At 49.1% G+C, this 23463-nt stretch overlaps 1 protein-coding gene across 1 annotated transcript in view; it reads right to left on the minus strand.

Moving 5' to 3' along the window:
* Positions 1-731: 731 nt before the first annotated feature.
* The window catches only part of ITGB5 (integrin subunit beta 5), a 107244-nt gene continuing 84512 nt past the window's right edge, over positions 732-23463 (minus strand). The window contains exons 11-15 of the mRNA XM_006905580.2: positions 12380-12602; positions 8148-8251; positions 4649-4768; positions 3137-3303; positions 732-2463 (exon numbers count right to left, since the gene is read on the minus strand). Coding sequence (XP_006905642.1) covers positions 2368-2463; positions 3137-3303; positions 4649-4768; positions 8148-8251; positions 12380-12602 — 710 coding nt within the window. The 3' untranslated portion in view covers positions 732-2367. The remainder of the gene's footprint in view (positions 2464-3136; positions 3304-4648; positions 4769-8147; positions 8252-12379; positions 12603-23463) is intronic.

The following is a 23463-nucleotide window of genomic DNA, read 5'->3' on the forward strand; positions in this document are numbered from 1 at the left end:
TTAAAGATCAATAAGTACCATTTGGAAATCTGTATTATATCAACATAGATCGATTACAAAGGTAAATAGCATCCCCCTCTTCTTTCCAAAGAAAGTGCAGCACTAATCATCTTTCCAAACAGATACCAGAAAAGAATTTTCCAAAGACTGCCAGGTGCCCCGTGCAGAGCCACGGGAGCCACACAATGGCAATTCCAGTGCTTTGGAAGGCTCATTCCCACCTGTGCTTCCACAGCCCAGTAAGGACAGAAAGGGCAGGTCAACCCTTGGTTTGAGAGAGCTTTCCAGCCCACCTTTAGCTCCTGCTCCATTATTTATGATAATTGGGGGGCAGGAGGAATGGGGAGCACCACCCAATTGCCAAAGGAAAGAAATAAGGAAATTGCCGGCAGTGTTGGGTCAGAATCTCCGAAATCAGGTCTCCAAACAGCTAATCCAAGAGCTTCCAGCAGGGGGCAGCAGGGCACTGTGAGTGGCTTGTTCCATCAATAGCCGTCTGCTGTCACAGATGAAATACACCTAACTTCCACATCAGGTGGAAGCCAAGAGTAAATCATCCTTTGCTGTCTGTGGCCAAGAATGACGCACCCTTACAGAGCTGCCCAATAGAAAATGAGACTTTGAACAAGTTAATAATTTATCTCCAGGAGATCCACAATTAAACAGAAGAAGCACCCAAAGTTTCTTCCAAAATCCTACTTTTCTCAATTTAGAAAACCTCAAAGCCACCATTTACCTACTTCATATATTTATTTACATTTATTTACTTTTTTATTCCAAAAAGGATTTAAGGCAGCTTTGCCAAGTCACAGGTCTTTGTTTCATTCTAATTACACAGGACAAAGAAAGCTCAGAACCTGTTCACATTTGCCCCAGGAAATAGGCCCAGTTTACTGACAGGCATATTTGTCTTAGTGTTTGCTAAAATGAAGTTCGGGGAATTTGGTCCCACGCTGAAAACAGATGAATTTGGAATAAAATCCCGATCGCCTTAAAGGGATGCCAATAGCAAACAATGATGGGTGAAAGAGATTTTACAAAAAAAAAGAACAGGTGGCAGGAAGCCGGCACTCTGGTTAAAAGATCTGAGTCTCAGTACCAGTTTTTATGAGTTATAGCCTCTGACACCTGGGCAAGCCACTTTCCCTCTCTAGCAGTTTCCTCTTCTATAAATAGGGGATAGGACAGACGACTTATGGGCTTCATTCCACCTCAGATATGGGAACCTAAGGGCACTTTGGGGCCCTAAGGAGAAAAAAAATAAAAAGCTGAAATGGGTTTTGCATTCTGGGCCTGGTTGGGACATAGGAGTTTGGCTGGGGAAGGCACTGGAAGGGAACTGTTCTTGATAATAATGTATAAAAAGTGATTTTGTGTGGAAACCACATCTTGACCCTTCTTCATCTGCACAATCTATTTCCAGCCTCAGCACCTAGGAAAAAGGGAAGGAGTCCAGAGTTGTGCCTTTCAGTTTCCAGCCCAAACTCTTTAAGTGATAGCTGAGAGGGTCTAAAGGCACCTTCTCATCCCTCCCTGGAGCCGCCCTAGCTGCCCCTGAGCAACCTGTGGAGCCTGTTTGAAGGGCCTGGTCTGGAACATTAGACTGGCTTGCTAGGCCCCCTGAGGAAGTATTTCAGTCCCCACTGGGGCACCGTTTAAGACCACTTCAGAAAGGAACACACATGTTATAGAGAGCATCAGGCAAAGATAAAATAATTTGGTTTTAACCTTTACTTTCAATCCCAAAAAACCTCTTTCCTTTTCATTACAAAAGTACTATAAACAAACATGGACGGGAGAGGAAAACTGACATTTGCGAACTCTGTACCTTCAACAGGAATCTCAGCAATCCCATCACCAACACTCATGCGCAAGGCATAGACATCAGGCGGACAATTATCAGGAATCAGAACTATACCATAAATGCAAGATCTTTTTACTTCGTATAAAATGATCGGCACGAAAAAGCCAGACCGTGCATTCATTTTACATACTCTGACACTCCCAAGAGCCTTCTCCTCTGGCCAGACTGGAGGCCCAGCCCTTCTGGAAGGGAGAGGCAGCCCGGCATCTCAGCAGTTCATTGACAGGACAAGCTGGATGTGGTGGGGAAGGCCGAGAATGCCAAGGTCCCCTGGCCTTTCCTAGGCTCGGAGGTCTGGCCACCTAGCCTGGCTCTGGCACAGCAGCCAGGTGGCATAGCTGGGTGCCTTCCTATGCAGGCGATGGGCTCCTCACCCAGGCTCACTGGAACGTCTCTGTGCTTGTCTATCTAGGGAGCCACGATGGAGCTGAGCAGCCATCCAAAGCATGTCAGTCTCTGACTTTACCATTCGTCCCCTCCGGTCCTCTGAGGAGAAGGTGCCATCAGTCCACTGAGCCATTGTAGGATTTGTTGAACTTGTTGAAAGTGAAATCTACAGTGTGTGTGGAGATGGGCTTTCTGTACAGAGGGTTTGAAGCCTATAAAACATGGAAGGCAGGAGGACATGTGTTAGTTTATTCATTCCAACACATACTCAGTGTTAGAGGCCCTTCCTTGTCAGTCACCTAGGAAGGCAGCAGGTGGAGCACACAGGTGCAGGTGACAGCCTTGTGCTCTGGAACTGGCTGCCTCTAACTCACCATGCCCTGGGAAAGTCTCTTCCCTTTCCTGAGTGTTCACTCTCCGTCTCTGAAATGAGGGCTGGGAGATGGTCTCGGGAGTTCCTTCCGACTTTAACTGGCTAGGAACTCTGGGGGCCCTTACCCTGTGTTCTTTAGAAGCATGCCGTTTGCTTGGGCAGACAACACTGACACATATGGATACTGTAATAGACTATAAGAACATATAGTCTATTTCTCTGGGGTCTGCTATCTCTCTACGACTGTCCAGACTCTTCCTTCTGAGGCTGTGCTAAGTGCCTCTGCCTCATGAGTCTCCTGCCCTGGGTCTGGTGAGGGGCTCTGTGCAGGGCCCTCTGTGCTCCTGGGCCATGCATGTCCCACCGTCCAGAACTGGGCACTAACCTCCTTTCAAGTTTTGTTTCTTTGTTTTGAATGCCAAAGATGTTAGTCGGCCTTTATCAGTTGCCTGAACTCAACCAGATCTCTAAACTTGACATTTTTTTCTACTTCCAACTTCCCACTGACTCACCATTTCATAGCGGGCCCTGGATCGCTCACTCTGGAACTTTGCAAACTCTCTCCGGTCGTGGATGGTGACCAGCAGCTTCCAGATGGCCAAGAGCGCGATCCCAATCAGGAGGATACTGCCTACCACGGCCAGGAGGATGGTCATGGCATTGGGGGCTGTTCCACACTCTGGAGGGGACCAGGAGGCACGGAGAGCAAGGCCATCATTAGTGTACCCCTCCCACCCCGGACCTCAAGTGTATGTGAAATGAAAGGTCTTCCTTCTCTTCTCTCTTAGATCCTCACTCTACTTCTGGGAGACAAGTGGGCAGGCAGGTTTCTTCAAATGTGTGTGAAGTGAAAGATTCAAAGAATGATGGTAACTAACCCAAGGCCACACACGAGTCTATGGCAAAGTCTAGATGAAAATCTTGGCGGCCCCCCACTTCTTCCCACACTCCGTTTGCATAGCTGCCTCTCCTTAGCTCGAAGTCCCAGTGCCGGATGCTGGACTGTGCCTCAGCTTCCATGTAAATGGTTTCCGGATCAGACTGGGCAGGCAGGAGGTTTCATGAAGCCGCTTCCACAAGGGCTGGGCTGGGGGCCAGCCAACATTTGTAAGCCCTTAGTGTGGAGCCCTTTGGAGCAAATGTGCTTATTTTCAAAGAACCGCAAAGACAGCATTTGGAAACAAAGCTTCATTCTTACAGGCATGCATCCTGGGCTGGCACCACACTTCCCCTGCCTCTGCCCAAGGAAGGCACGTTATGCGGTTTGGCCCAATTTGGAAAAACAGTTTGCAGTGCTATGAATTAAAGAGAGCATCTCTTTTTCTGCTTCCCCTGCTCCCCTCTAGAAAAGAATAAAAAGGGTCACGCTAGAACTTCTAATTACTACGAGGCAAAAGGCCATTGGTTCCTGGGCACAAAGCACAAGGCAGAATTATCTGTGTTTAGATTAAAGCTGAGCCTCCTCAGCGGCCCAGGGAGCCCAGCACAGCAGCCTGCAGGGGTGTTTAACCCAAAGCTCCATCGGCCCTTCTTGGACTCCACACTGGGAAGTACAGCGGCCTGGCCAGGGCTGTGTGTGTACCCAGATGCTCCCTAATGCAAGCACTGGCCTGCTCAGCCCTGATGGTCCAGACCTGCTCTGTGTGCTCCTTGCAGAGCCCAGTGGCTCCTAACAATTAGGCTTTAGCTCTGCAAGTTAAGTGTGTTCTGTGCTTCCTTTCCCCCTGTGCTCTCTCTCCTCCAAGATGAGACACCCCCCCCCAACTCCCCCCCAGGGCAGGGCCTTATCCTTTGCTAACACCCATGCCCCCCACAGCTATCTCCCAGCAATGGGCCCTTTCTTCTAAACCGTAGGAGTCAGGTTGGGGCAGCCTTAGAGTCTGATCTTCATCAGGAATTGAAACCATCTTTTCTCTGGAGTTTGGAAAGGGTGGTGAGGTGAGCACAGGGTGACGTGCCTAGAGCAGGAAATGGTGTCGGGAACCGAGCCCCCCGGGACAGCACATGAGCCGGCCCTCACCCACCTGGCTCTCTGAGGACCGTCAGGTTGGACTTCCCACTGGGCAGCTCTGCATAGGTGAACAGCATGACACAATCCTTGGCAGTTTTGTAGAAACAAAGCACTGCCTCCTGGTCATCTTTCACTGGAAGAAAACCAAGCAGAAATGTCCTGAGTTTGTCTCTGGGCAACCCGGAGCTGCTGACAAATGGGGCGAGGAGCCGAACACCTTACAGAAGAAAGGGGGTGAAGAGAGCCTTAAAGGGGGGCGGCTGGGCCTTTAAAAATGAGTTCAGGTATCTTATAACAAGAACACAGGCCCAGGTGCTGAGTGCAGTTTGCTTTGGGGACTTGAGTTCCCTTAAATGGAGGGATCCCTGTAGAAAATGAGAGAGGATCTTCAAACCTCTGAAGTGTTTGCTAGGGGCGATGTGAAATTAAAGAAGGCATTAATGCTTGGGGGTGGGATTGCTAAATGGAACTGGCCCTCGGAATTAAAGGGATAAAGAAAAGAAGGAGCCATCCTGATGTCCTTTGAGGCCTGAGTGAGAGTTAACACTTGAGTCCACTTGGTTGAGAGCTGGCTGCAGAGGCCAAGCATCAGGCAGCTCTTCCCTAGGATGTAAAAACAAAAAGACCCACAAGGTGATGAGGACATTTAGATGAGAGATTAGCAGCCATAGCGGTGCCTGCACCCCAAGATAAAGTGAAGCAGAGCCCCTCGCTCCTCTGTATTAGAAAGCCCCCTTCCTCAAGCTCCCTCAACTCCTCCCTGTCCCCCAGAGATTACCCTGATGCAAGGTCCAAGCATTATCTGCATTCCAAGGCTTCTTTGGGGAAGCGTTAGATTGGTTTCTAGGGGAAAAAGGAAGTAAGAAGAGTGTGAAGTAAGAGAGAGATGAGAGGCTAGGAAATGGCCAGTGGATCGTGAATGACAATTCAGGCTAATGTTATGCCTGGAAATGCTTTTCAGCTCTCAGTTTTGTAACCCTGTTGCACCAAAGAGTTTCAACCTGGAACCAGATAAATTTCTGTGGTTTTCAAACACGAATGTCTGGACTTTTTTCCTCAGTTCCCAATCTTAGGCCTAATCTGGGTGAGTGTGAGCGTGAGTGTGAGTGTGTGTGTATGAAAAAAAAAAATCCAGGGAGAAGGAAGGAAAGGGGTAAATGGTGAATTCAAACAGAAATCTTCTCTATGAAGCAACCGATTCATCTCTCAGAAACAGACGGAGGCAGCTACATGATTGGCTACAGTTGCTCTGAGTGAATCAGTTAGTGGGCGGCGGGAAGGCATTGTCTTGTTTTGTCTGACTGTGTGCTTTGGCCCCTGGTCCGCAAGCAGAACTTGCTGTTCAACCTTAAATAGCAAGAAGTAGGGCTAGAAAATGGGTGTGAGGGATGGAACTCAGTAAGCCTGTTTCTAGGTCTGGCACAATCCCTGGGGCACAGCTGGTGCTCAATACATGTGTTAGCGGCATATGTGACTCAACATACTCAGGAGCCATGATTTAGCCAGAGCAGTCAGTCAACATCAGAGAGGCAGGAGCAAGGAAGTCTATAAAGAAGGCAAGTCAGGGCCATGACGGACAGGCAGCTGGGCTAGGAGTCTGCAGCGGCTGAGGTCAAGGTAGAGGGCAAAGTTGCCAGCAAGGAAGTCTCAGGTGCAGAATCCCTTTCAAGATACATAGTCTTCCCCCTGCCCCATCCCCACACTACCACGTAATCATTTTATAGTGTATCATTCAGTAGTTTTAGTATATTCACAATGTATAACCATTCCCACTATCCAATCCCAGAACATTTCTATCACTCCAAAAAGAAACCCATACATAGTAGCAGCCAGTCGCAATTCCCTTTGTTCCCCAGCCCCTGGCAACCACTAACTTACTATCTCTGTACTTGTCTATTTTGGACATTTCCTATAAATGGAATCATATAACATATGTCCTTTTCTGCCTGGCTTCTTTCGCTGAGGATAATATTTTCAAAGTTCATCCATGTTATACATGTATAAATACTTCAATCCTTTTTATGACTGAATAATATTCCACTGTATGGTTATACCATATTTTTTTCATTCATCAATTCATGTACATTTGGGTTATTTCCTTTTAGGCTATTATGATTATTGCTGCTATGAACACTCACGTGCACATTTTTGTGTTAACCTATGTTTTCAGTTCTCTTATGTAGACACCAGGAAGTAGAATTGCAGAATTGTATGGTGACTCTATGTGTAATTTGGGGAGAAATGCCAAACTGTTTTCCACAGTGGCTGTACCATTTTACACTCCAAACAGCAGTGTATGAGGATTCCAGCACAGGGCCACTTTGACTTGATGCAAATAGAGTGTTCCAGAATAGTTCCAAACCCAGTTACGCGCTTATAGGGCTAAGATATGTGATTTGCATCTCTTACCCTTAGAAACTCCTCAGCCTGGACAGCAGTAGCTGTACTGGAAAGATATGGATGCAGCTCAGAGATGGCGAAAAGCAAACATCTTTGTGCCTCTGTCTGAGCCTCCCCGTGGGCTTCAGAAATGGACTTGTAGCCATTTGCCCAGAAATAAAAGCAGAGGGATTGAGAGATGATGTCAAACTGGAGTGTTTAGAGTAAGAAGAGCCACTGGGTGAGATCTGCAGAAACCAACTGGTGACCTGCTGCCGGAAGAAGAGCCTGGCACTGAATCTCAAGTTCAGTCCGGACTGAATGAGAACTCTGCCCCCTCTGATGGCTGTAGCGTCGTGAGAGCTGGGCTGGGCTGAGGCCAAATAGCGCAGAGGCTGGCTAGTTGTTCACCAGACATGGATCCCCTGCTTCCTGGGCACACAGCTTGACTATGTTTCCCAGCCAGCCTTGTAATTAAATGCAGCCAGATGACCGAGTCCTGGCCAATGTAATGTGAATGGAAGTTATATGTACCACTTCCAGGCCTGGCTCATATAAACCTCCCACGGGACCCTTCACTCTGCCTTTCCCTATTTGCTGACTAAATGGAGAGGATTCTGGGGACGTTGGAGAGGGAGGAACCTTGACATAGAGGGTGCTTGAATGCCTGAGTGACCACATGGAAAGCTTTGCCAACCGGGAGCATCTTCACTGGACTTTCAGTGAGTGATGAACTGATTTACATTTGTTAAGTCATTGATATTTGGCATTTGTTTGCGATAGCAGCTAACATTACTTATTCTAATATACTCAGTTCTCAGAGGGCCTGGGAGAAGACTGGGTTCCCGTGATGGGACAGAAACTAGCAGAAGACTGGGTTCCAGCGATAGGACAGAAACTTATGAACAAGGTCTTATACCCTGTTGAGTCTGGAACCTATGCCCTAGCACAGGTTCCCCAAGTCCTCTTGGGAAGCCAGCAGTTGTGCCAAGGACATTGAGACTATGCTTCCTAATTCAAGGCTAAACCTACCTTTCTCCCGGCCAAGATCATCCCATGGGGGATAAAGGTCTCTAAGTGTCCACTAAGATCGAAAAGGGGACAGCTGCCCAGGGCTGCTCCGGCACACTCACCGATGCTGTCCGCCCACGTGATCACCTCATCTTTGCACAGGTTTTGGCAGGTCTGGTTGTCAGCTGGGCTTCCTGAGTGAAGCAGCAAGCACTCAACACAATCTCTTTAAAAAAGAGGCAATAAATGTTGATGTTAGATGCTGTGTCGTAGCTCCACACACATAATGAGTGGGCCCCCAACAAGGCAGACCCCAGCCTTCCTGCAGGCTCTGAAGGCTAACTTCTGCCTGTCTTCAGGTGTCTGGCTTCAGGGAATGTTTCCGCCCCGCCCTTCTTGTGGCTGTGATGTGGGGAAGCCCGAGGGTTCTTGGAGGGACATATGTGAGTTTAGAGGCATGTCTGCTCTACACGTCAAGTTGCAGGTTGGAGGCCTTTCAAATTCTGATACCAGGAGCCAAATCCATCTTCACTCTGGTATATCAAAGGCCTGACTGAACGAAGGGTCTGGCCAAGCAAGAAGTTTCTGAGTGATAAGAAACTGTGATCCCAGCCTCACAGAGGGGTCCTCATTCCCCATGGCCGGTGCTTGATGTCCTCGTGTTGCCCCAATTCCCAGGATCCCCTCCAGCCATCACCAGGGCAGGGCTCTCAACCTGCCTGCACATTAGATTCTGGAGTCACATTTCTTGGGTGGAGCTGGGCCCTGGGATTCTGATTAACAGTGAGAGCTGAAAACTGCTGTCCCGGAGGCTCTGAGGCCCTGCCCCTTCTCCTTCCCTGAGGGCGCTCACCTGGCAGGCTCCCCAAGGACCCTGCTGTCCACTCACCCGTTGGCCAGCCTGCACTAGATTCTGGTAGAGGCCACAGGGTTGCAGCCCCTCCCAGGGAACTCGCATTTCAACAGGGATCTTCTGGAGAAAATGGCTGACAGCCACAAAGAGACACTATGAGTCCCTCTCCTCCCACCTCAGGCCTACAGTTTAAATCAGATATGTAAAATGCTTAATTAAAGTGCTCTATTAATGATTATTATTTATACTTTTCAGAGTCAAAATCCAATCCCAGGAATTCTCCACCCACCTTCAGCTACATCAGGGAGAATAAACAAGACTCCTGGGACATGGGGCCAGAGAAGCTGAGCTCTAAGGGTCTGTGAAGCTTGCTGTGGAGGGGAACAGAGCCCTGACCCCTCTGGGGGCTGTGGGATAGGGCAGCATAAATGGGATGGCAGCAACTCAGCCCCAGGGACGAGTGGGGTGGGGCAAAAGAGCTAGCTGATGGGGAACCTCCAGGAACTTTGTGAGGCAAGGAGGGTGAAACCCCCCAAACAGAGGCTTCCTCAGGGGCTTCCTCAAGCGCCAAGTGTACTGAGAGGGCCACCGCCTCCCTGCAGCAACACAGTGGCACCAGAGCGCACAGGACGACCTTGCAGAGCCTCGGCCAGATGGGGGACAGCTGTCCTGATTTCCTACAGGCCTGTGGGGACGCAAGGGGCTGAGTATCTGGAAGGCACTCCAGCAAAACAGGGAGGGATGTGCAACCACAATGCATCACCTTTATTATCATCATCCTTTAATTCGTTGAGATTAAGAGGCCAGTTACTACGTTTCCGGTGCAGAAACTGTGGACTGGAATGTCAGAACTGGGAGGGAGCTCAGAGAGCATTTCATCAAGTCCTCTTATTTTACAGGTGAGGGAAATGAGGACAAAAAAGAAGTCAAGGGCAGCTGGATCCAGCATCCAGATGCCCCGTCTCTCAGACAACCCCCTCCGCAGATCCTTACTTCACTTTCTGAACATAGAGGAGGAATGGGCAAGCGAGTAGATCATAAAGAGAAAATGAATAAGGTTTTCTTATGAGGGTTCTAATACGCTCATGAGTTCGACTATCTGAGATGTGGCCACAACAATCCCACTCTCTTGGGAATGACTTTATGGAAACATTCTGGAGTTACAAACAAGTGGGTGATGTATGCATTGCTCCATAAGCCAGAGCTCCAAAGGGCGGGCAAGTGAGACTTGGCTGCGGTCAAGGAAGGGGTGGCTGCAGCTCTGGTCATTCACGTTAACCCAGCACCCGCCTTTCCAGCCTCCTGGATTAACGGGCTGCAAAGAAGGGCAGCTGCTTCCGGTCTCAGCCAGGATCCACTGTGCCCTCCATCTGCATTCCCTGTTGTCATTAAAACCACATTAAACCACAGAGCCACTTTCAGGAAACATTCCCTAATTATCCACGTAGACATATCAGTGTGATTCATGTACTGTGTTGAAACGCGTGATATATTGTAGTCATGTCTTAAAGTAAGTCTGGTCTTTTAAACAAACAAGTTGCTGAGAGAGACTTTGCACAGAGCCTGTTAATTGAAATCAGCTGAGGCTGAGTGTGAACTCACCCAAGGTGAAGGGTGTGTGTGGTTAATTCTAGAAAGTAGAGATTGGCTGCTCTGAAACGCCAGGGGGAAAAAAAAGGACATAAGGTATTCGAAACCTGGTGTCTCTCAGCAAAGCAGCAAGCAGAAAAACAGCCTGACATAAGTCACTATCAAAGAGACATTGTTTTTTTTAAAAAAAGTTGCAACTAGGCTGTGAAAGAGACAGAGTGAGCATGGCCCAGAGGAGGGCCCAAGAAGGGATAGTGAGGTTCCCTTACTTTGCTCATTGGGTATTGCTTAATGGATAATAAATTATCAAGTCTATGTCTTCTAGGAAATGAATGCTTTAAACATTTAAAGCTGGGGTTGTTTTCCCATGGGACCTTTTAACCTACCTAAGCCAACCATACATTGCCTTGCTGCTCCAGAGGAAGAAGAGAAACAGACTTTATCTACTTTTATTGGTTGCACGTGTGTTGTTCTAGCTTGGCTCCCACCCCTATCAACTTCGCGTGTCTCAGGGACTAGGAACGTATACTCAGAAGGGTTCTGCTGGTAGGAGTTGTGGGAGGGCACCTCGCTCCAGCATGAAATGTGGACGATGGCTGCGATCCCGTGCTCAGATGGCCACAGCTACTTGGGCTCCAGATCCAGGATCCTAACCTCCTCCCTGGGATGTTTCTTTGAATTTCTGCTGTATCTCCATTCTTAGCGGGTCTAAAGTGAATCTGTTTTTTTTCTCCCTTCTCCCTGGCTCCCTTCCAATTACACAAAATAAAACCTGGCCCTGTCGATCTTGTCTCTTGGTCTGCAGCCAACTTTCAATTACCCACGCCTGGATTATTTGTGGCAAATGTCCAGCCAGGGGCCCTGCCACCCAGAACGTTTCTGAGCACGGACTGACCAGCAGCCACGGCAGGCTCAGGGAGCACGAACTCATTTCATTATCAGCCTGAGCCAGAAGTTTGGAGGGGAAATCTGCCAAAAGAAAATTGCACTGTTGCGCTCCCTAACCAAAGAGAAATGCCGTCTGCATTTCTATTTGTTTCTGCTTATCCTTGCTCCTGTTCCCACCCTGCTGGCGCTTTAGCACGATGATGATGACACAGCGGCTTCTCTAGCAAAAGTCAAGAGAAACTGTCACTCTGGCTTTTCTGACGGCATGACTCCTTGACTTCTTTAATTCCCTCTCACTGGCGCTCTGGCAGAGTGTGAAGGGCAGAGCCGTGGGGAGGTCATCCCGGGGAATGTGACCCTGTGGCTGAGTCATCGAAGGCCCGGGTGCCCGGGTCTAGACAATCTGTGCATTCATTGGCAGCGTAGAGCCAGCGTTCCATTATCTGTATAAATGGAGCAGAAAATTCAACAGCCACGGCAGTTTGTTTCTGGCATGCCTTATCTAGGTCAGGTGCCCTCCTATCCAATTTCCCTTCTGATTATGTTTTCTTTAAAGCAGCATTTCCCACATGGGTGTCCTGTGAAACACTGCTTGGGAGATGTTAATGTGTGTGTGTGGATGGGTGGGGGGTGATCAAATACATTTGAAAAAAAGATGCACACTGAATCCCCTTTTCAAATACTCAATGGCACACTAAAGGCTCTGAGAAAATGCTATTTTGTTACCAAAACCAGTTTAATTTCATTGAACTCAGTAATCTGGTAATTTCTAAACTTGTTTAGCAATAGAATAGCAGTCTTGGTTTTTTCCTGTTTTGTTTTTATTTTCTAACAAAATCCCCATGGAATCAGAGTCTCGAAGATGCTATTTTAGTTAATGTTAGTGAGAGTCTCACTCCCCAGCAAGGCCGGGAGGGCAGAGATGGGGAGAGGCTGACCGGCCCTGAGAGCTGACTGGCTGGAAGACAGGCCTGTGCTGAGGTGAGGAGCTGGCGTGAGGGGGCTGTGGGTGGGCGCCGTTACCTCTTGGTGCTGCAAGCATCTGGGCAGGTTGGGCACTTCTCGCATGTCTCCCCAAAGGCTCCTGGCTCTGTGCATTGGCACTGCCCACACACACAGTGCCCCCGGCTGCTGCAGATCTGGCCGTCCTTGCCCTGGCAAGTACTGATGTCTGTTGAGCAGTTACAGTTGTCCCCAATGTAACCTGCATGGCACTTGCATTCTCCACAATGACACTCGCCGTGGCCTATAAAGACACACATAGCACATCAGTGCCTGCCTGCACGAGCACATAGCCACCACCCAGCACCCGCCATGTGCCAGGCACTGGGGAGCTAACAGAATGAGACACTGTGTCTTCAGAGTTCATTAGAGCAGACAGAGAGGGCCTACTGCTGACAGGGAGTGACAGCATGGGGCTTGGGCAGCTTGTGTGGCCTGGCTGGGGGTCGGAGGCAGTGCTCCAAGTTGGTCCAGAACTTGGCCAACTCACGCCACAGACACAGGACCCCAGAGAGCTTCTTCCTGCCTCAGTCGTGGTGTGACTAATGGCCCCAAATACACCCAGGCCTTAATCCCCAGAACGAGGAACGTTACTTCAAATGGCAAAGGAGACTTTGCAGGAATGATTAAGGGAAGGATTTGGAGACAGGGAGTGTCTCCTGGATTATTCGGTGGGTCCAGAATGCCATCCCAAGGGCCCGTATATGGGGAGGGCAAAGGGAGATGAGACAACAGAAGCAAGATGCTAAGCTGCTGCCCTTGGAGACGGAGGAGGCCGCCAGGCCAAGGAGTGCGAGGAGTGCAGCCCTAGGAGACAGAAAGGGCAAGGGCACAGACCCTCCCCTAGCTCCTCCGGAGGGGGTGCCGACACCTTGACAATGACAATGATTCCAGACTCTGGGCTCCAGAACTGTAAGAACCAAGTTGTGTTGTTTTTAAGTCACTGAATTTGTGCGCATTTGTTACAGTCACGCTAGGAAACTAACGCAGTTGTCTTTGCTTGATCTTAGTGAGATTCTTGCTCTGGCCTTGGAGCCCCAGCCCAGAGTAAGGTGACTGGGGAGCGGACGCCGAGAGCAGCAGCGGCAGCTAATAATGTGAGCACTATATGAGTGGCAGGCTTCACAGTACCAACTTGATTAATTCCTACAGCCATCCATGTGGTAGGGATTATCATCATCTTCATTTCACAAGTGATGAAACTGAGACATAGCAAGACAGAGCGGCTTGTTGAAAGTCATCCAGCCAGTGGCCGTAGAGCCAGAATGCAAACCAGAGAGGCTGGCTCCAGAGTCTGTGGTCTGAACTCCAGGATCCACTGTCTCTCAGGAGAAGAGAGGACAAAGTGGCCCAAACCAAGATGAAGACCAGCTAAGGGTTGCCCTGCACCCCCTTGCGGAGGGACCCCTTCCACTGGCTGATGGGGAGGAGCTGGGTACCCCTCGAGGTTCCTCAGGTGTCAAAAGCAGGGAAGTGCTCAGCTCAGAGCACAGAGTTTGTGTGTGTGAAAGTGAGCATGTGCACCAGGCACGTGTATGAGTGTGTGCACCAGGCACATGTGTGTGCAAGTAGGTGGATGTGTGCGCACGTGACGAACAGTCAAAAGCATGGAGAGTGCCATCTTCCAATGTGGTCAAGAGCCTGACAGTGAATTCTAGATTCTCTCCACTGACAGAGGCAGAAAGCAGTGCTATAAATAGCACTCAATTTTTAAGGAATCTTCCTGACACTATTATTGTAGCATATTTTCTTCCTGATGCCATTTTGCTAAGGCTGATATTAATAGGACCAAGAATCTGTATTCACTGAGCGCCCACGTACACACTAGTAGGAGAAGGGGGAGGCAGGAATAAGCATCAGACAGGTGGGGGCCTTGCATTTTACTCCTGCACCTGAGTCAGTTATCCTGGTAGTTGGATCCCAGCACCGTCTGTGAGACCACCAATGTGTGTGACTCACAATTCGGGTCAGGTCCTAACTCCAGAGAGCCTCTTTGTCTGCCACTCACTTCCTGTCCCCTCCCTGCTCTGTCAGCTCTGTAGCTCTGTAGTGACTAGAATTTTCAGGCAACAGTGGGGCCATCTGGAACAGCCAAGCCCGCCACCTCTCCCGTGCCCGACAGCCTCTCTGCTCACAGCGGATACTGCGCTGGGTGAGAGTGCCCTCCCATCTCACAGGCAGTGCCAAGGCATATGGCAGTCCTCTGGGAGAGGTGAGAAAAGCCAAGTAGGGCCAGGAGGAAGCTGTGGAGCGCAAGTGAACGGCCTAGAAGCTGGCGTAAGATGTGAGAGCCACGGGAGAGAGCAGCACCCCTGCTCAAGGGGCGTGTCGGAGGGGAACGGCAGCAGAGTGCACAGCTCAGCCCGGGAAGAGAGGACCGCACACCCCTCCTCTCCACCGGTCTATGAACAGCACAGATTTCAAGCCACAGCAGGCAGGAAACCACTCCCCCGCACAGCTCAGCCCGGGAAGAGAGGACCGCACACCCCTCCTCTCCACCGGACTACGAACAGCACAGATTTCAAGCCACAGCAGGCAGGAAACCACTCCCCACAGGAAGTCTTCCCAAATGAAATGGCTCCAATCACACTATTCCGTCACTCTCTGGCCTCAGAGACCACATTGGTCAAGAGCCTGTTTTAAATTAACATGGTTCACTGTCAGGGATAATTCCACCACCACCCCTCCACCGCCAACATTTTACTATGAACATTTCCAAACTAGCGGCCAAGATGGAAGAATTGTACAGTGAACATCCATATACTCATCACCCACATTCCACCATCAGTATGTTACCTATTGCTTTATTACATATCTATCCATCAATCTATATTTTTTAATATGTATTTCAAAGTGAGTTGCAGATATCAGTGCACTTCAGAGTAGGTTTTTAATATAGCTCTGGCCCTCACCAATGGCTTGTACATCACAATGTCCCATAGAGTGAAAATGCAAAAGTAAAAGGCATGCTCAGTGCTGTACTTATAAACAGCACAGACAGTACTCAGGCCAGAGAAACTGCTTTGCTTGAGATGGCGTTGTTTTTCTTCATACTCTCATTGTTTTTGGCAGTGAGGTAAAATTATCCAAATAATTCTTGGTGCCATTTGGCATCAAGAGGTGCCAAAAATAACCTGACACAATATTCCAAAGTGTCAAAGGTTTGGAGAGGAGGTGGTGGTATATTATTTTGTTGAAGAGTTGAGTTTCGAGTGAAGTATATGTGTGATAAAGGGAGAGGCTGCTCCCTATAGTGACTGAGCATCTAAGTGAAAATGATGGCAAGTCAGGCAGAGGTGCCTGCTGCTCTATACTTTCCACCAGGATCAGCAAGTAAACCTAGCTGTTTCGGGTACATCTGACACCATACAAGCCTGAGGGCTCCAAAACCCTGCCCAAGGCCTGCAGGTAAGAGTGCCCAGATCTAGGGTTCAAGTAGACAGTTAGGAGTAATGGGTGGGACAGAGCGGGAGCTGATGATTCACAAAAGTTCACCACGGTTTCTGGAAGAGAGACAGAGCTCACGGCTGGAGACAAGCCATTCCTGAAGGTCTCCCACAACTTTGCTGAGCACAGCAAAGACATGACATAAAAGACCAATGCAAGAGAACATGGAAAGTGAACAGAGCACGTGAGCCTACTTCGGTGGGGTGGGCAAGCAAGTGGGAGCTGCTGAGGGGCTGTGGAGCATTAGAAAATTCTTACCCATGTGGCTTTTGACTTCAAATATTTGGTAACTCCAAAGCAAAGTCCCAGTAAGCCAAACTAGGAAGGAGACCCTGGGTTCCATGCTTGGAGAAATGGCTGAAGCCACCTGCAGGCTTGCCCTCAGTGATTCCCTCGGTAGCCATAGTTTAGTTTGTCAGGTAGTTTATCACCTTTCAAAGGCAGCCTAAGACAGCTACAGTAAAGATGTGGCACATGCCACCACATCCTTATTCACAGCAGTGGCAGACAGTACTGTCTAATCACAGAATTCTTTTCCAGAGAGCCTGGGCTGGGCCTCAGAATCCTTCTCAACACTGTTCTCCAAGCAGATTCTACCGACTAGTGGGAGTGGCACACAAGATGCAACTACTTGCCATCTTGGTTTAAAGCCTCCAAGCCTCCTTCAGAAAGCATAACCTATATAGAGTGTCAAAAACTAGGTAGGCTGGGCCATATTTTGGCCTAATCCAAATGTCTCAGATCCTGCACTTAGGCCTCAACCTGCCTTTCCCCGAGCCTACATGTGCAAAGATTCCCCACATCTTCTGGTCAGCCCGTGGCCTCTCCTAATACACTACCAGAAATACGTGTTATTAAAATGACAAGGGTTATTGAGCCCTGTCCCAAGGATCAATAACCTGTCAGTCACTAGCAGAACTGAACAGGGGACTGGGAACACGATCCTGGCTAACGACTCTGAGGGCCTACGCAAGACCTCTTCATCAAATCAAAGCTCATTAAGAATGCTACCCTCCAACACCTTGGCAAAGCGAGCTGAGTTTAATGATGGCTGTCTGATTGTACAGACGTGAAAATATTTTCATTACACATAGATAGGGATATTGAAGGGTGTGTGAAAGCACTTTGTAAGCTGTGGATGGCTACATGTGCAAGTTATTATTAGTGCTGCCTTTGTTAGAATGATTGATAGCTAAATGGACAGGAAGTTGTAAATGTGTCTAACTTATAAAGAATTTTGGCTCTACAGAATTCAACAGCTTTCCTTCAACACAACACTGCTTGTGTGGGCTGGGGGCCAAGACACGGCCCCTTGCCTCCTTTTATAAAATAGAATGCTGGCTATTTAGAGGAGGGTACCCTTGAAGCAGGCTGGGAAGGAGCTGCCAGAGTGAAGGAAGAGAAACCAGTGGCCTGGAAGCCAAAAGGGATGTGAAGGGAAGACCCAGCACCAGCGCTCTATAGAGGTCGAGACGGGCGATTCCTACAGTGGCTACTGGGTTTTGCCACAGTCGGGATAGATGGGAGGGCAGAATCCAGCTGGTAGAGAGGTGAGGAAGGTAACAGCCAGCACAGGCAGCAGGTCGTACAGGGAAAGGAAGCGATGAGGAGGAAGGAGGATAGGGGATTTCGAAGGTGGGGTATATTTGAACATTCTTCTGACTAAACAGAAAGATTCAAAAGAGAGAACGTTTAGGGGGAAATGGAGGGACTGAGGTAAACTCTAAAGAGATCACAGCAGAAAGAGATGTGGTAAGAGACAGGGAGGACGGGCTGAGGGCCAGAGCGGGGCGCTACAGTTTTCAGTTCCAGGGGTGGTGTTCAAGGTCATGGCAGATCAGCTGTGTGAAGGGCTGAGGGGATGTGCTGAAACCAAGTTAAAGTCTGTCCTCCACCATTCACTGTGTCACCTTGGGTGAGTCCCAAAACCTGTGTGATGATCCGTTTCCTCACTTGTCAACGAGGACCGTGCCTTCGTCGTGGGAATGTTGTTAGAAACACAGGGACTATTGCTTAGATAAAGCCCCTCACACGGTATCTGTCACATGGGGGCTCTCAGGTAATGGCAGCTGGAATTGCTGGCATTGCCACTGGGGCTGAGCAATCAAGGAATTAAGACCAATGCATTGGACAGCTCAGTACAGGGAGATGCAGGGTGCCAGGTAGGTAGGACTTGGGGGAGACGGGGCAAGCGTGAGGTGCAACATAGGGAGAGACCAGGAGATCAGTGACAGGGATGAGGACCATGCAGTGAGATGCCACAACCTCAGAGGAGGGCAGTGAGTTCCAGGGGGTGGAAAGCGAAAATCCGAAAGAAGCACTGAGGAGGGAGGAGACTGCTGCCTGGGGTGTGGGAAGAGGCCAGCACCCCCAACTTCCCCCAACAAAGCTCTCAGGGACCACCAGTTACAGGAAAAGGAGGAAGTGGATTTCCTGTATAAGGCCGAGGATGAGAAGGAGCCTGTTTACTAATGGAACATGGTAGGTGGTGAAGAACAGAGCCGGGCTACAAAAAAACATTTGGAAAATGGGGCAGTGGAGTACAGTGGTTAACACAAGGCTTCTGGAATCAGTGCCTGGGTTGGCCTCGTGAATTTGCTATTGACCAGAAGGAATGGATGTATAATCCCTCTGTAGCTTGGTTTCTTCATTTTTAAAATGGGGCTCATAAAAAGCCCAATTGTAGGGTTATTGTGAGTTAAAGCACCTAACCTGTATGAGGTACCTAGCGTTTGGCATGTAGTAAGTGTTCAGTAAATGCTAACTATCTTCAACATCATCGTCACTGCTGTTGCGGTTATAATGAGAGGGAGGAGAAGGGGAAGCTTGGAGTCGTAGACCGTGGAGAATGGGAAGGGGAGCGCTTTCTGGGAACTAAAATCAAAGGCATAAGGGCCCCATAAGTTTACCTAACCCAAGTCCAATCTGAAGTAAGAACACCTGGCGGGCCCCAGCGCCTTGGTGGCGGGGGGAGGGGGGCTGACACCCAAAGGTGGCGGAGTCCCTGCTTGAGGAGCTCCCGAGGTGTGCCAGAGGACAGCGGGGACGCAATGTGTGGTCAGTGAGGGAGGGAAGAAAACCTGGCCCTTGGGAGGGGAACAGCTACTTGTCCGGGGCAGGGCTCTATGACCCTCAGGGTACACACTGTCTCTCCACAGCTGGTCCAGAAATAGTTCCCATCCCGCTCGGGAACGCACTGTGGCTTCCCTCAGAGGCAGCTTCCGTCCCCTGTGACAGTTTCCGTCTCTCCGACAGCTTCCGTTCCCTGCGACAGCTTCCGTCCCCTCTGACAGCTTCTGTCCCCTCCAGGAGTCCATCTGGCTGGCAGAAGGCTGTGGTGGGGAGGACTAAGCTCGGTTCCTAAGACTGGAAGGACACTGTCCTTTCGCTGTTCTCACGGTCCCCTCTCCCTCTCCCACAGTCAGCGTCTCTCTTACACAAGTATACGTGATCACTTCCTCTCTCTTTCGTTGTTCCCTCTCACGGTATCCCCCTTTCCTCCAGCCGCAAGCCCCCTCCCTCTCCCACAGCCTCAGCACCCTCTCTGCTCACAGCCGTGTCTGCCCCATAGTCTCCCCACCTCCTCTCTTTCTCTTCCCTTCAGAACCAGAGCCAGTAGCATACATAGGCAGTGGTCAAGAGAGAAAGAAAAAGGGGTGTGTGCTGGAAAGCCTTTACTCATTTGGGATATTTCCCTGTCACTAGAAGTCAGGTCTTCTTGTCTGTGTTCTGGACACCTCTGGGTGAGACCCCGGGCCCAGCTCCTGGAACTCTCCAACAACCATGTTAAAAAGTGCAGGAAACCAACTCAGAGCTTTATGTGCGTCCAGTCACAGGGGGCCGTTGTGACTCAAGGTCTCAGAGAATCTGCTGAGCCAGGGCAATTGGGTTTAGATCCCACAGCCCTACCCTCTTCAGCACTGGGTGGATGTTTGGAGCCGCCTCTCTGAGCCTGTGGACACACAGCAGAGGAGAGGAGCCTCATGGTCACAGATATCCTGGCACTCACACAAATCTCCATGGAGAACCGAAGCCAGACACGGGCTGACCTCTCTGCAGCCAAATGCACACACGGGCTTGCAAAGGGTATGGCCTCTCTGTCTGGGGCTTCTGAAAAGGAAGGGGAACTCCCGCCTAGTAAGCGCTCTTCCTGGTTCTTTGTTGACAAGCAGGTTAGTGTTACATAACTGGCCCTACCGTGTCCTCAAGTGTCCCTGCTCCGCCTGTGCTGTGCCCATGTTCTCAGGGTGTCTCTGAGTCTGGTCCCTGCAGGAATGTGCCCCTCCCACTACTCTATCTTTCCCTTCCATACGTGGACTGGCTTTGGTTCCAAAAAGTAAAGAACGGAGCTTTTTGAAATGCACAGGGTATGTTCCCAGTTCCCTCATAAGGAATCTTAGCCTGGCTCCAGGCACCTGAGTAGAAACTAAACCTCCAGGGGCAAAAGAGAAGTCTCTCTTGACAAGTGGCGTCCTCACCAGAGGCTTCCGAAGCCTGTAAACACCGCATTGGCTTGCCAAGGGTGAGTTATTGACTGCAGAACCTGCCAACTAAGGGAGGCTCCACCCACAGAGAAAGCACAGCACCGCTCAGCTAAACACCAGCCTTGAACTCAGCTCACACAGAGAGTCTCCTCTGGCCAACTCAGCCCGATCTTTGTAACTCCACTTGAAACTCTTTGGAAATAAATGCTCAGCTGGGGATGTCCTTTCTGAATGGATGCTTCTGTGCAATCTCAGCTACCTTCTTGCTGGCTCTGGGCAGTTGTCCAGTTTCCTCATCAATAAAAGAGAGATAGTGCCTTGTCTGTCTTACCGTATTGGGAAGATCCTTTGTAAATGTGCAACAGAGAATTGCATGCTTTAAGCACTTAACTTGGATTATTTCATTAGTCCCCCCCCAGTAACCCTACGCAGTGGTACAATTATTACCCTGATTTTTCCCACCTGTGGAAAATGAGGCATGGAGAGGTCAAGTAATTTATCTGAAGTCACACCGCAGGTAGGTGTCAGGGCTGGGATTTGAACTATATCTGTTTGGCTCTGGAGCCCAAATTCCCAACCACTATGTGTACTGCCTCTGCAGTATAACCCGGTCATGATTAAGTGACAGAAACAGAAACAACGCATAGGATAAATGGTCAAGGTGACCCAAGCTGTCATATAGTTAAAAACATGCAATGGACCCATCCACAAATCTAGCTCTTTTAAATCACAGATCATCAAATCACTCATGGCCTCTACTTTCTTATCTGTAAAGTAAGGGTGGTGGACTAGGTGAGTGCTAAGGTTCCTCCACCACTGACATTGCTGTCCGAAGTCAGAGCAGGGAGAAACCTGAAGAGCCTGAGACAGGCTTCAGGTTAAGCTATAGGTTTTGGAAGAGTGGAGGAGGGAAGGCAAATTGAGGTGCAAAAATAGCGTGTGTTCATTTGTGAGGATGAACAGGGAGAACGGGCAGCCTGGAAGAAAAGTATTTAAAAAGGAGAGATGGATAATAAGGGGGCTAGATATCCTACGTCGTCGGTATGGGTCTGTAGATGGAAGGGACGGAAGAAGTGAAAGAAAGAAGGAAAGGAGGGGGAGGGGGAGGAGGAGGGAGGGGAGGAGGGAGGGGAGCGATTGTGGAGGAAGCGGGCCTGAGAGCTACACTGAGGAGTTTGAGTTTATCCTTTAGGCCCCAGATGGCCTGACAATAAATGCCTTCACCGTGGTGAGATGAGAGCCTCACCTGGACACGATGGCATTCTCCTGGTTGATTTTTCATTCTATGGTCTGTCCCTTCCCCCAAGTCATTTCCTATGTGGCCTTCTCAATCATTTTTCTAAAATGTAAATTATGTGACAACACTCTTGCTTAAAACCCTTCAATGGCTCCTCAACACTTACAGTATGCCTTCCATATTTATACTTTGTGCACAACAGAGGGACTTTCATTGTCCAACATCCCAGCCTACCTCGCGAGTCTCTTCACCTGCTCCTGCTTCCCCGGGCACCCCAGGTTCTGGCCATTCCAAACCACTCACAGCCCCTAAAAGGTGTTGAACATCAGCATATTTTTGTTTTGAAACAATCATTTTGACTGCAGTGTGAAGATCAGATGGACTGAAACGAGGGTAGGAGAGATGGAGAAAAGACAAATCTAAAAGAAATATGAGAGGTCAGTGGATAAGACTGTGGCAGGTAGGATGTAGGAGTTGAGAAGGTAGGAAACAAGATGATTCCCGGGTTTCTGCCTTGCACGACTGGATGAAAGGTGAAGACAGGAAAAATCAGAAGAAAACCATGGCTTGCAAGGAGATCATGAGATCAGTCTGAGACATCCCGAGACCGAGGTGCATTTAAGACATCCAAGTAGAGTTGTCAAGAAAGCCAGTAGCTAACGGGAGCCTCGAAGCAAGTCTGAGCAACATGGGGCTAACGGAAGGTGTGGGCTTGATGAGATTCCCCAGAGAGAATATGGGGAGAGGACAACCAGGCCATGTGGAGGGCAATCCTAGGCCCAAACTGGTTGCTAGAGGAGAAGGATCCAGTAAAGGAAACTAAAAAGTTGTGATTGAAAGTAAGCAGAGAGCATTTCACGGCAAGCATGCTCAACAGTGCCAGCTGCTGCTGAAGAGTCAAGCTGAGGGCTGGAAAAGTCTATTATGTATAGCAGGACAAGCCCATTAGGGGTCTGGGAAGACCTATGTTGGCAGAATCACAGGATGAATCCAAATTGGTCTGAGGTGAGGGCTGAGTGGGAGGTGACAAATAAAGACACTATAGACATATGTTTTGAGAAATATGGCTGCAAATATGGAGGAAAGAGCAGCTGGCAGTGAGTGGGATGGGGGGGTGAGAGTGTCTTTTTCTATTTTTTTTTAATTGAAGACACCTGAGCATGTTCTATAGCCAACCAGAAGACTTAGTTAAGAAGGACAGTGTTATGTATAATCACTTATCACATGGCTATATTTTGTTGACTCATTTGCCTCATGTCATTAGCCTACACCATACAAAATCAAAGATGGTGTTTTATTTTTGTTTGCCCAATGGCTAGCATGGTATCAGGCACACAACAGATGCTCAGAATATGTTACTGTTTATTGGAGCCTGTGAACATCACCAGGATCACCCCGATGCCTTGGGGGAAGACATCCGATGCTAAGAATTAGAAAAGAAACAGAAGTATTTTTGATGCTTATGAACTCAAACATGAGTCTTGAGATATTGTAAATTCTTAACACATGTCCCAAACCCCAGACACTTCAGGGTAAGAGGAGGAAGAAAAGATTAAGATTTCTCTTTCTTTCCTTTGGCAGGACATGGTCACAGTCCAGCAAAAGTCACAGACTTTGTACCCCATTACTGTTCTTGCATATTGTACTGATTTCTCCAGCAAGACTCTTCAGAGATGTGAATAATGATGCATCCTTAGTCTCAGGGCCAACTTCTCCTCTGTCCTTGCTTAGTGTCAACGAACCAGCCCTGACAAAGTCAACCGATGGTGCTTCCCGAGAGGCACGTCCCTGAGAATCCCACCGCCCTTTGCCTTCATCTGTTGGACCACATGTTGCATCCTGTCTCTGAGCAGCAAAATACAACCACTACCAAACAAATAAGGGGGTGTGGTCTAAGCGAAAATCTTCCCCAAACCTCAACATTACTTTCTGAGGTG

This window comes from Pteropus alecto, unplaced genomic scaffold, assembly GCF_000325575.1.
Source record: "Pteropus alecto unplaced genomic scaffold, ASM32557v1 scaffold251, whole genome shotgun sequence".
NCBI classification, from domain to species: domain Eukaryota; kingdom Metazoa; phylum Chordata; class Mammalia; order Chiroptera; family Pteropodidae; genus Pteropus; species Pteropus alecto.